Source organism: Mesoplodon densirostris, chromosome 17 (assembly GCF_025265405.1).
Source record: "Mesoplodon densirostris isolate mMesDen1 chromosome 17, mMesDen1 primary haplotype, whole genome shotgun sequence".
Lineage (NCBI taxonomy): Eukaryota > Metazoa > Chordata > Mammalia > Artiodactyla > Ziphiidae > Mesoplodon > Mesoplodon densirostris.
The window spans coordinates 76,053,400-76,066,920 of record NC_082677.1 but is presented as its reverse complement, the minus strand read 5'-3'; the positions used below and the strand labels follow the sequence as shown (position 1 = coordinate 76,066,920).

General features: G+C 51.4%; 1 protein-coding gene across 3 annotated transcripts in view; it reads right to left on the bottom strand.

Moving 5' to 3' along the window:
- Window positions 1-1,608: 1,608 nt before the first annotated feature.
- The window catches only part of ARHGEF7 (Rho guanine nucleotide exchange factor 7), a 125,380-nt gene continuing 113,467 nt past the window's right edge, over window positions 1,609-13,521 (bottom strand). For 2 of the 3 annotated variants that reach the window (XM_060079573.1, XM_060079575.1), the window contains 3 exons: window positions 5,375-5,474; window positions 5,062-5,116; window positions 1,609-4,067 (listed from right to left, as the gene is read on the bottom strand). In XM_060079573.1, the coding sequence (XP_059935556.1) occupies window positions 3,945-4,067; window positions 5,062-5,116; window positions 5,375-5,474 (278 nt within the window). In that variant the 3' untranslated portion in view covers window positions 1,609-3,944. Of the gene's footprint in view, window positions 4,068-5,061; window positions 5,117-5,374; window positions 5,475-12,779; window positions 12,948-13,521 lie in introns of those variants that run through there. The other variant, XM_060079574.1, reaches the window with a different exon arrangement.

The window sequence follows — 13,521 nt, the reverse complement described above, 5'->3', positions numbered from 1 at the left end:
GCAGAAAACACTGGAAACTCCTGGCACCTTCCAACCCAGAAATGAGAGAGGCCCATCCTACAGTGATGTACCACGCAGCCCCTTCACAGGAAGCACCCGGCAAACTGCTGGCGTGTGACCCGCGGAGCGGCGGGTGGTGACCACACCTGAATCTCGGGGAGTAACGGTCACCTGTTACTTCTACATGGGCTTCAATTTTCCGCAATAAAAAGTCAGATGCCACGCGAGCAGCAGCGGCCAGGCGAAGGGCCTCGTCCAGAACCGGGAGGCCAGGGGCCCGGGGCGCTGGCGGGCTGGCGCGGCTCCTCCCGGGATGGAAGGCGAGCGGCCCGCGTGCCCGCTGCCCTGCCCCCCGTCCTCCCCCAGCCAGCGCGGTGGCTCGCTGGGCCCCGGAGAGCAGGGCGGGGGACAGTCCCATCCACTGCACCCTGGGAACCTCTGCCGGAGAGGAACCTTGGGGGGTGGGGACGTCAGGCTGCGGGCTGGGTTCACTTGCTTTCTAAGTACTGCCAGATAAAGGAGAAATTCGGTGCCGGGTAGACTGGGGACAAAACGAGCATCACGGGGGCGGGTGGGGAAACGTCGCCACTGGCTCCCCCACCCCCACCCCCCACCCCCGGTGGCGAGTTCATCGTGGAGCCCGTGGCGTCGATGTGAACGTGTCAGGACATCTCAGGTGGCGTTTAAACCTCCCTCCCTCCCTTTCCTGAGGAACTGGAACCGTAAAGCTGGGAAGGACATCACGTCTAACACTCCCCCTAGGAACTTGGCCAGTTCTATGGAAACGTTAGAACTCAGAGGAGGTTTCTAGGTCCCCGACACAGGGCTGCAGGCCTTCGGGGGGAGGCGCCAGCTCGCAGCTGCAGGGGCCTGCGGTCTGTTCTCGCCACCCTGCGGGCCAGCCGTCTGGAGGGCCGGGGCCTGACCAGAGGACCCTGAGGACCGCGCACACACAGGGACAGACAGACAGACTGGGTTGTCTGCCAAGACACACGTCCACCGCTCGTCTCCCTGAGAGCCGACCGAAATGTGCCAAACCCTGGCTCCCGAGTTATCCGCAAGTTCCCTTAAGCCACGGTGACAGTGACAACGTGCCACCAGCTCCGTCCTCAGGTCGAGGGTGGAAGCGCTGGGGAAGGAGGCGCGCCGGGAACCCCCTGCCCCGCCTCGCCCGGCTGGCTTCTCCCCTCAACACGGGTTTCTGGCCTCCTTAAACCGGGTGCCGTGTGGGAGAAGGGCAAGCCTGCATCACAGAGGCCACTTCGTTTACCACGCGACACTCCTAGAAGGACCCACAGAACCCAGAGAGCGGCGCTCAGCCATCGAGCCCCTCGCTCGGCTTACCGGGAGCTCCCGGGACAGGAGCCGGCGGTCCACGGACGGCAGGCAAAGTGGAGGCCGCCCCTGGCAGCCTTTCCTTCCACTTCCTGCCCCCAAACTTTGTTTTTTATTTTTATTTATCTTCCAGTGTTCCCAAACCCTAGATTTTAAAGGCAAATGTGGTATTTTCCAGCGTCAAAAATTCACACCACAATTTTAAGATATAAAAAAAAATTAAGTGTAAAGGTAACACACACACGAAAAAAACACATCACAGATAAAGTGACATGTCTGTAACATAAGAAAAATAGTTTAATAATTACAACAACGTAGCATGAGTAGTCAAGGCCAGGACACCGCCTGTGGCATTTCGTGAAGTGTCCCCACAGTTGTGAACGGGGACTCCGCGTGTCGGGGCGGGGTCGGGGGGGATCGGGAGTCCACAGCGGAGGCGCACGCGGGCCGCAACGTCCCACCGCAGAGCGCGTCCCAGGGCCGCACACGCCTCCAAGTGCTTCCCGTCCCAGGCGAGGCAATGGCTTTGTCTCCTCATCCACAAAAGGTGGGAGCAGAGGTGACTCCGGCAGGCAGGTGGCCCCTTCCTGATGTCCCCATCCACCCCCCAGCCCCTCAGAAGGTCACAAGGAGAAACGGGTGCAGCCCATTTACGACAGGACAGGTTTTCAGAAAGAGCTGCTCAGACGCATCCTCTCTGCTCCCTCAAAAGCTTAGTCAAACCTTGGATCTATGGGAAGAAAAGGTAATGCATTACACAAGCATGTCAACGGTCACCCCTTCAGGAGAAGGGGTGCTCAAATCAATAGATAAGGCAGGTCTGCAAGAGCCCCGTCCCAGGATGCTGGTGGCAACAGTGCCGCCACGAAGTGCTGGAGAGATCAGGTGATGGATGGTTCCTGAGTTAGAATTTGCTCGAGACAGCAAGCTTCAGTACACTCGAACTGGACTGCTTCCCACGGCAACGTCTTACGCATCATCGAAAGATACTACTGTACAAACAGGGCTTACCAAAAAACCCTAGAGACAATCTCTTCTGGCCCTAGCACTAGTGAACACAACGCTAAGTACAGCAAGTTGGCAATTCTCGTAACAAGGTCGAGTGTGGGCAGGTCAACGTCGGGCCCCAGGCACACCCGCTGAGCAGGTAACGGCCGAGCTGGGGAGCCTGAGAGTGAGGCCGTGGGCCGAGGACCATGGGGGCCACGAGGACCGAGCCGCCCAGCTCGGGGACATCGGACGGTCCGATGCAGTGAAAGGGCACAGCTCGCAGAGCCACCTCTGGTGCCACGTGGGCGTTTCTGAGATGTCTCTGACGCAAGGTGCTGGGATTCTGGTTTTTAAAGACACGACACTTGTTCTCTGTAAAAGATTATCTCACTTTAAAAACGGCCTCTTCATAAGAGCAGCGGGCAGAGCACAGGGAGCAGCTGGACCCGAGGCCGGGCTTCCCGCCCAGGGCTGCGGAGAGGACAGGCTTCCCCCTCTGCCCCCTGCTGTCTGGACACCGGGGTGGAGGTGGGACGGGGGGAGGGGCACGTTTCAGCTCCCACTCCTTAGGAGAATCTCAGGTGTATATTGCTTCATTTTTGCTGAAACAGTGGAAACACTGCCTTTCCAGCGAGCACGGAAGGCCTGCCTGCTGCACCCAACGGGAGAGCAGGTCTCGGGGTTAGACCAGCCTCACACAGAAATCCCACCTGCAGGACAGCTCACCCTCACGGGCTGCGGCGACGTGTAATAAATAACACACTTTATTTACAGGTTCTAGTGAGCTTGCTCTCTCGGGGGAGGACAAAACAGTGCACCTGGCCAAGTTATTAAACCAGCCTACACGTCAGTGCCCTCAGCGGGCCGGATATCCTCCGACGCTCAGGTGTTCACAAGAAGCGGATGCGTGCACACCTGTCGCTGGACACGGTGGCAGCAGATGCGATTCCTCGGGTTCGGGGCTGAGGCCCAGACCCCCAAGTTCAGCCAGAGTGCCGCACGCCAGTGACTGCGATACTGCTTTCCCAGGAGACCCTCCGGCGGGATGAAGGTGTCTCCGCAGGTGCGAACAAGGTGAGCTGTTTAGGCAGACTGCAGTGGGAGGTGTTTTCGGAGCACTGCGGTGGCGGAGAACAGAGCAGGCATCTCCCAGAAACACCTGTGCGCTCTCCAGACTCTGCTTCCCACGAGGGCGTGAGCACGCATCCCAGCGCACGGGACCGGAGAGGTTAGTGGAGGGAGACCGCAGCACAGGCATCAGCCCAGACACAACAACCACGGATACGCATTCAAAATGGAGCATTTACAGGCAACGTATATATAACATTTATATATATTCAATCAAAGCCTGAAAGGCCAGACGCAGTCACTGCACTTATTGCAAAATGAGGTACTGAGATGTTGAGAGGAAGGCAGCGCAGTCCGGCCTCGGCGTCTACACCTCACGCTGGCTCTTCAGGAATGCCACGGCCGTGATCAGCTGCAGCTTTTCTACACACAGAAGGCAAGAGGACTCCCGTGCAGCCCTGCTCTGCGGTCCTGAGAGTCACTCGGTGGTGGGTCACGGGGCTCCAGCTTGGTCTCGTAACCGGTCTTCGAGAAAGAACCCAGGACGTTCCTTAGAGGTTGGTCTCATCCCAAGCGGGATCGTTCATGTTCTTTAGAACCTTCCTCACCAGCTTTTCCAGGTCTTTGCGGGCTCTCTGCTCCTCCTCCAGAGATTTCTTCATCTTCTTGTTATCCTGTAAGTGAAGGAGACCACCGGGTATTAACCGCCTTCGGTGCTGAAGCGGACCCCCTCCCCTAGGAGACTTGGGGCCTCACTGGAAGAAATCCTGGGCTGGGACTGCCCTGCGCCGCAGCCAGAGGTGCGGTGACCAGAACCCCCCAGAGTCTGATGGACGCACAGCTGCTCCTGGGCACCAAGACAAATCACAGACGGAGCAGGCCTAGGGCCCCCACTTGTAACTGTGAACAAGAGAATAAGCGAACAGCTGAAAATAGCAAAAGGCACACCTCACGTCCCTCCTACTTCCTTCCACGTCTGCGACGGCCCATCTACAGAGTTCTATAAGAAGGGGGGCAACAGAGACTGAGTGAGTTAGGACCCGTCACTCCCCGCACACACAGACGTATGCCGCTGCTGAGAACCAGGAAGCCCCCGAACGGGGAAGAGGAGGCGTGTGGACGGCCAAGGGCAGCTCTGAGCACGTGGCTAGTGTGCCCGCCATCTGCCCAGCCCAGGCCACGCTGTCCTCAGGCTCCTACTCGGCCTCCCCTCCTCGGACACCAAAGCCACTGATACAAACGAATAATGCACAAAGTACGCTTGGCTAGTTAGCCAAGTTTAACTGACTTTCTGATGTGGCTTCTCAAGAACAAGGACCATGTGTTTCTTGCACCAGAAAGTGGAAGAGAATGGTCACAGTGGGGACCTACCAAACTGTTTAACTAGATGGAATTTTAGATCTCTTGCCTGATTATTCCAGCAGAATCTGGGGTGGTTTATGATGTCAAAAACAGTGCAGTGAAAAGAAAGCCACTTTAAAGATTCACCTCCTGGTCTATCACATTTAGAGAAGACCAGCTGTTGTTCCTGCTTCTGAAATCTGAACACTGAGAGTCAGGTTCTCTCTTCCGTATGACTGCGCTTACGGACAGCTGGATTCACTTGTAACGCCATGTTTTCCTCTCTTTCCCCGTTAAAAGGAAGATTAATGATGGACGGCGACCCACCTGTCGTAACTCCTGGACTTCATCCTTTAGTGCATACACGGTGTCGACGAGACTCCTAGACAGAAGAGAAGGCGCCCTGAACAAGGACCGGGTCAGAGGGGACGCCTGGAGCCTCCCCAGACGCACACGCTGCCCACCTGCCCTGCGCGCCCAGGCCCTCGGTCCGGGGAGGCCCACTTCTGCGCACAGGGGCGCGGACCCCAGCCAGAAAGTTCACACCCTGGCCCTCCTGGAACCATCCTGAGGCCGGTGCTTCTCCTCCCCCGACAACCCCTTTCCCCCGCCCGCTTTAAAGCACTGGAATACAGCTTACTTTTCTTCTATCACTGTCTGACCGTTACTTTTAGTTTCTTCAACTATAATTTTCTCTTCTTCTGGAAGCAAAACTTGGGGCGCAGATTCTTTGCGTGAACCTATCATCATTTAAAACAAAACAAAACAAAACACCCTCAGGTAAATACCATGGCAGAACTAAAAAAAGAACTTGACTATACAACACTACGTAATTATTAATATTAAATTCCAGGTGTTAATTCCAGTATGTTAAAAAACGTATTTTCTAGGTAAAACAGCAAAGGGCAACTTTTAAAAGCTCCCTCTGCCTCTGTGCACTGAACCCAGTCTTCTTCATGCCTAAAGCATGACAGAGGAAAGGAAACGTTAGCTTTTCTTGCAATGTATTAAGCTTCAGTTTCTTAATCTGGACTATGGATCTTTCAAACCCTGAAACTTTCAACAGAAGGTTCTGACCATATTGCCCTGGATATTTTGGAGGAAATATTCGAACTTTTTAGGGATATTCGTATCAACCAAATTTTGTGCCATTTTATTCCAGGAATTTTACAAAGACCCATCGGGTCATGCAGTAGACATATACCAGCTGTTTATCAAGTCAATGAACTGGTCCTTATGACATGCAACTCCACAGCAACGGCTAACAATGTTACAGCACATGGTTAAGAAAAGTGCAGTTTATTACTTGGTCCTCTTATGAAAACTTTACATTCCCTGGCATATAAACATTTTCCCAAAAGGAAGGAAGTAAACTGTTTGCAATATCAGAGGAATGTTTATGTCATTTAACCAAGATCCAGCACAAAAGCTTACCCAGGACAGTGGCCTGATAAACATTTACTGCAAAATAAGTACTTCAGAAATTAACTGGGAAACCCAAACGTTTTAAAAGGTGAAAAACGAGAATCCAATCTTATTTAAGGGTGCAAGGAAGAAAATAAACTTTTTAAAAGGTTATATTATACAGCACTAACATGTATCATTTATATTTTTGTAAAATTACATCAGATGCACATTCGAGGAAGGACAGAACCCACCACAGACCCACTGCGACTGGTGTGATAAACGCAGCTTCTCTCCATTAAAATACACGTGACGTTGGATACATGCTCATTAATCACGGAGATGGAGGTTCAGCTTGCTTGATCTTGTTTTTCTTCTGCTTTACCCTTAGTTTTCCTTCCCAAAGGTCTGTCACATTGTAAGATGGCATTTGTGCACCCTCACGTCATGGGGACCTTGCGTATAACACACGTTTTCAGGACAGGACTTAATGGTGTCACCAGCGTTTTACTGCAAGCTTACACTCCTCTGAACAGAACAGGGCTGATGGTTACTGTCAAAGCCTGATGACAAGAGACTCCTTCGATGCTCCTGGCATCCAGAGAGCACGTCCGTCACCCCCAGAGCAGCTCATGACATGGAGAGGAGGACCGCCGTTTACTGGCCCCGGGAGCCTGCCCACATGCCCCCTGCGTCTGCAGGGCCCGCCTCCATCCCCGCCCCACAGGCTGGAAAGGCTGCTTGGACGCCGACCTCCTCCTCCTTTGCTGTCTCAGGCAGAGGAAGCTTCAGCTCTGGGTGGGCAAGGACAATTCCATGTTACACAGTACGAACTTCCAGACAGATAAATAGGTACCTTACACCAGTAAAGGAAGGGCTTTATGCGTCCTGAGCAGAACTTCCATTATAATCATAGGCAGTACTTAGAACTCTGTCACAAGCCGTAACGAGCTGGCGTATCGGAGCGTATCTGTACTTAAGTTTGTCGATTACTATTTCAATGACGACCCTCCGCTAGTGCCTTCGTGTTCACACCGAGGTGCGGGCCCTGTAGCTGCAGCTCTGGCTGTCGGGGGAAGGGTGGTGCCCGGCTCACACCCCACCCAGCACAGTGACCTGCGCGGCCAGGGGGTGACTTCTCAGACAGAAGGCGACGTCCCTCACGACATGGGCCCACAAAGGGACACACTCTGAAAGGCTTCATCACACTGACAGCCGTCGGCTGCTCCGGGGCCTCCGTGCGGGGCTGCGGGCACAGCATCTCCCGGGCCTTTCTCAGTAAACGGGAAGTGCTTCTGGGACGTCTGGGCCATGTGGGAAAGTGCTGCTTAAGAAGGAAACGCGCACATGAAACACACGACGGAGGAAGCACAGGGACGCTGCCAGGTTAAGAATTCTGAAGGTCGAGAAATTCCTGTGCCTCCAACACAAACGCAAATGCTACCCGTGTTTTTATCAGGAAAAGTGAACTCAGGTTATTTTCCTTAAAAACAGACAAGGATTCCTAAAGATTCAGAGGTATGTAGCACACGGACGGACAGTGAAGGGGCCCACTTAGTTTCCCCTGTAAAGAGAAGGAGGCAGGTGACATCAGACCACTTAGTGCCTGAGGGTTCCCGCTGTTACCTGCTTTGCGCCCAGACGTTGCTGTGTTACAGCCAGATCAAGAGCTACCTGTGGTGTATCTGTCACGTTCAGTTTCTAATACGACATTTCTTCACGTGAACGAGCTAATGAGTCAACAGGTTGGAAATGTTTTCTTAGGTAACAGTGCTTTAGGGAAGACTAAATTCCATGTATTTCAATTACTTTTGCATCTTCTCGCTTCCTAGGCAACCTATTTACATTACGTGTTTGCAGCAGTACATTCTCCAAATAACACATAAAATAGAATCACGAGGGTTGTCCGCCCTGTGAAGCGCGGGTCGGAACGCAGCGGGCTGTCGTGCAGGGGCCGGGGCTGCAGGGACTCACTCTCACGGGTCTGTGGGTCTCGATAAACTCGGGCCTGTCACCGATCCACGGAGCCTCGATTCCACCACCCGTAAGAGAGAACAACAAAACCAACCACCTCTGCAGAGCTGTTCTGGGGATTAATTTAAAGGTTGCATCTTATAGAAATCTTTTACCAGATGAATTCATAAATATAAAAGCCCTTACACTCCACTATGCGATGTGACTGAATCAGGGGAACTAATAAACGTGTGGGAACTGGTTCAAGAGCTGCAAAAGCAAGAGACGTTGTTCTCATTTTTGCCAATACACTTAAAGCACACAAGGAGGCGACAACTGTAAGTATGAGAATGTTACGCTATAGACAGGATGTACTAACTGCTGGGTTCCTGAAACGTGCCACGGTGAAAAATGTCATTTATGGATTTGATGGTGAGCCAGGAGGCTTGTAAAGGAAGATTATTTATCAGCCTAAATAGAAATCCATGGGCCTCCTAGTTTCAACATAACATTTTTGTAAAACAACTGAAAAAAACTGATAGTCTTTCAGTAAAACAACAAAAGAATATTCTCCAGCCAGGTTTATAAATAAGTTGCCTATTTCTATAAGAACAAAGTTCTAGAGAGTAGATAGATTTAACAAGCTCTCTCAAAGATCATTTTAGTATTTTTAAAGGTACCACAGCACATTTTCTCTGAATTGGTTAGGCTGGAAAAAACGTTTAACAGCAGAACTACCAGAGACTGCTCTCTCACTTTATTTAAAATCCTCTAAAAGGGGCCGAGACACAGATGAGTGTGTTCACGGATGTTCCAGCACACTCAAGATCTGTGTTTCCCAAACTCTGTACTAAACACAAAGTTTTGTGCTTCCAAGAGATAACTGGGATTCTGCAACACGTAATTTTGGAAAATTCTGAATGCTGTAGCCACTTCCTGGAGATTCACAGTGCACATTTAGCATGCTTAAGATTTTCAGTAAAAATACCCATTTAACTTGAATTCAGCATTTCCTAAACTTGTCTGAGGGCTGAACTTTTTCCCCCGCTATCATCAATATTAACATTTTGCAGTTTTCTGGTTAACAGTTAGAGGAGTGCTGGACTGGCCTATAATCCCGCTGTGTCAGTGAATACACACACACACACACACACACACACACACACACACACGAGTGCTGGGTGGCTTTGTTGTTGTTCAGGATGGGGATGAATACAATGAAATAATCATCATTAGCGCCAACCCAGCTGCCAACGCCCGCTGACAAGGATGCGGCAGTTCCACACTGCCACCAGAAGGGGCCGCTCTGTGCCCTCAGCTGGAGACGGAGCAGGTGCTGGGGGCCATGAACTCACTCAGATGTGTGATCCAGAAGCTGGAGACACGCTCAGAACCCTGTCCCCTAAAACAGTCACAGGTCGCCAGAGAACTGTGGACCTTAGGTTGAGAAACACAGATGCATGCAGTACTCCCACCTCCTGGACAGAGGACCTGCCCAGGCAGCAAGGAGAGGGCCTCAACCCAAGGTGCCGTCATGGTGGTCAGACTGCCACCTGGTGCCTCATCAGATGGCCTGCGGCTCTCAACCCAGGGCGCACGTGGTGCGTCTGCCCCTGCGAGGGGATTGGCCTGCACTGAGAGTCTAAAAACAGGGTAGGTCTGTCAGAAGAGAACATCTGCTTATCTAGCCAGCGGCCCAGCACATTTGTAGCAAAATTCACTGACTTCTTAAACTCGTAATCTTTCTAAAATCTGCATCTAATTATACTCAACAGAAACTGAAGTAACTTTCAGAATGAAACAAAATGTTACATTTTCCAAAAAATCTACTTAGTAAAATCTCTCTGAAAGGCCACTTTGTTATTTATGGCTATGATAAGCTTCTAATTCATTTTTCTTAAAAAACAAAAACAAAAACACGAGGACCCTCTTTAGAGAGGGATGTACATTTGTTTATCGTTTGCACCTTGTCCTGGCCCCATACCTGCCACAGGTACTTGTTTTCCTTTCATTCTGCTTTTCCTAGTCAGCTGGACATGCACTTTACCAAACAAAAATTAAAAACTGACCTCAGTGTCGGTAAGAAACATTCAAGTCGGGGCTTTTTTCCGTTTATGCATACGTCCCCACCCCCATCAAAAAAGAGAGAACTCTTTTTCTGAAGACAAACGTCCCAGTAATTGAAAACTTGTTTTAAAAAACATCCGAGGGGAACGGATGAAATAAAAATATACAAAGAGTCACCTTGCATCGTCCAGAACACACTTAACCTAAGAAAGTGCAAGCTTTGCCATCAAGGCAGATAAAAGGTGTTCTACCGCCCGGCCTTCCTGGGGAAGAGGTTACATTCAAACAGCAAGCGTCAAACTGCAAACTCTGCTACTCCCTCCGCCCCACATAACAAATATTAAAAGCCACAGGCTAGCAAATGCAAAATTTATTTCAACTGTACATAACAGATGTCTTTTTTATATATATAAAACAAACACTTCATTGCCATATGCAACCACAAACAATAGGCATACTGTACAGTACAATGCAACATTCAGGTATACATCCCACTGAGTCTCAAACGGCAGTCACCCAATGAAAATGGCTTTCCCGTTCACAAATAAGAAGCACAATATATAGATTTTTTTCAAGGTCTTATACCACTATACACAAATCACTGTGTTTTCGCAATTTTATGCAAAACACATAATTAATATAGCTTATATACTTGTGGCAAGTGTCAATTCAATGGGAACACCGTTTAGGCCATTTGCAAAAGCGCCTTGTAATGGCTTAAACCTACCTCTAGTTCAGATTCTTCACCCTTTTGTTATAATACAACTGTACACATAGGTATTACAGAATTGCATAAATGTAAGGTACTGTTTCAGCGTGACTAAAGTTCCACAAAAGTAGAAGCACTGGCCTTGGGATGCCACATCACTACTGCCACGTGAGAACTGTTCTCAAGCCAGTGGCACTAATACTTCCAACCAGGTCACAAGAGCTAATGGTGCCAGACATCAGAACAAGTCCAAACAAACAAACAGCCAGGCTGTTATTCTGCAGTGGTCTTAGCATCAACAAAAAGTCATCATCAAAATGGCTTTAACTGGCACAAAAAGGACTGAGGAGAAAATGTCAGAACTCTGGTGTACAGAACATCAACGAAAATGTCTCATCAGGACAACCCAGATGACACCTGGTGTTACAGAGAAACCCAAGTGCAGCAGCGGTGGTGCACACAGCACATGACACGACAACCCAAACTCACTAAGGCATGGTCGAGGCGTGTAGGCCAACACTCGTTATCACAGTCTCCAAGCAAACAAAAGACCCTCTACTGTGAGTATCAGAAAAGCTGCAATGTATTACTTGATGTGATATAAAGTAAAACAAAACGCTTCTAAATTCATTGCATGACATTAAGTATGTGAACCTTGGAGTTATCCTATTTCTCCCACAATCCCATTTGCTATCTGGCTGAAGGTACATAAACCCGTCTCTACCACGGGTGAGTACTGGGCTCCGACTAATAGTAAACACTGCTCCTCAACTTTCTTATTCATACTAATTGATACAAAAACATGAAACCTCCAGATGGCGTAAGTAGTTCAGTAGCTACCTGCGAACAGACAGACGTCTGGATGTCCTGGTTTTCCTAACCACCTCCCTGCACGCAATTCTGAGGGTGCCGGCTCCCTAAACAATTGGGGGGCCCTCCTGCTGGGAGGGATGGAGGGCACCTCGGGCTGTGGGCAGTGGGACCAGCCCCCCGACACAGGGCGGAGCACAGCAGAGCCGCACTGTGCAGACAAGGTCGGAACACGGAGCGCACGGTTTTGGCAGGGGAGGCGTGGCGGGAGCGGAGGGTCCCGGCCGCCCTGAAGGGGAGAGAATGTTCCTCCCACTTATTACGGCATCTCGTTTGCTGAAGCTGGTTTCAAGGAGTCCTTAACATACCACCTCCGGTCCCACTTGAACACCAAGCCAGGCGTGCGCGGGAGGGACCCGCTCTCCTCTCCAGTGTGGACCGGGTGTGGACCGAGTGCGGCCACCGAACGCAACGGGGCGCATTCGGTTCTTTCTGAAGCAGAAATCAGCCTGAGGGAGGGCAGTGAGGTCTCCTTACAACGAATCCCAGGGACGCGGGGGGCCCCTCCAAATCTGAGACGTTCTTGCAAGTGAGTTACGTGACAACTCAGCATGTTTTCGGGCGACTCATAACCCTGTTAGGATCAAGAGTGAGGGTGACGTTCCACCGGGTGCCGTCACGGGAGTCTCACGGCAGCTGTTGCTGAAAAGAAGCCATGAGCCCGTCACGGGCAGTGAGCTCAGACGTGGATGCCGGGAGCACCGCCTGCTTGGGTCGGCACACCGACCGGCCCGACACAGCCTGACCCACGCGCTCGGGGACTGGGCTTTAACCCTTCGCTGCGGCGGCACAGGCTCGCCACGTGCCTCTCAGGAGAAACTCCTCCAACTAAGGGAAGTCTGGCGTGGCGGCGCGTGGGGGCCCGGCCCGCGGAGAAGCGGGGCTGCGGAGCCGGCCGCCTATGGTGTGCGGACTCGCCGCTCGCGCTCCCGCCCGGCCGGGCCCCCACGCGCCGCCACGCCGACAGAGGCTCCTCGCGGCGCCCGGGGCCCCGGGGCAGCCTGGCACTCGGCCGTCTGATCTGGACTCGGCGCTCTCGAGGCACGGGTCTTCTTCTTATCTCTCCACAGCTACTGGGTTGCCGTGTCCAGTACACACACAAAATTACATCCCTGTACGGAAGGCCAGAGTCTCCTCCGTGTCGCTGGCACTTAGATCACAAACCTGTGTGGTTTCAGTATAAAATACAAAAGTGTTCGTACGGCTGTATCTAAAAAGAAACGAGACAGGTGCTACACTGAGAATAAAAAACCAAACCGTCTGGAGACATAAAGCCACCACTGCCCGCTGAGAAAGGACCCTCGGTTGCGGCTGTGTGGGCACCGTCTCCTTCAACAGTCCGTAACTTGCGTGGATTCTCCAAATGGCAATTAAACCGCCACAAAGTACAACGGGAAATATCGGAAACGCTCCCAAAAGTTGTTAAAATATCACATAAAAGAGACAAGAAACAGCAAGAAAACATCTAAGAAAAGCAGGCTGCGGTACAACAAGCATTGTTAAGAAAAGCTCAGAAGTGCATTAGTTCTGGTGAGAGATATATGAGCAACAGCTCTTACGAGATGTAGAACCCATCCTGTAACTATGGGCTGTCCATACACTGTCATAGTCAGAGTCTTCCGAGAGGTCTGAAGGCTCCAAACGAGAAAGGCTGCTGCGACGACCCAGGGAGTCTAGACTTGACTGGTCGTCATCAGCCAAGACGTGATTATGCATCAGGTCAGTGCCTTGCCATGCTAAGACGGGGCGGGGTGGGAGTGGGACGACAGGGGGTGGGGGGACAG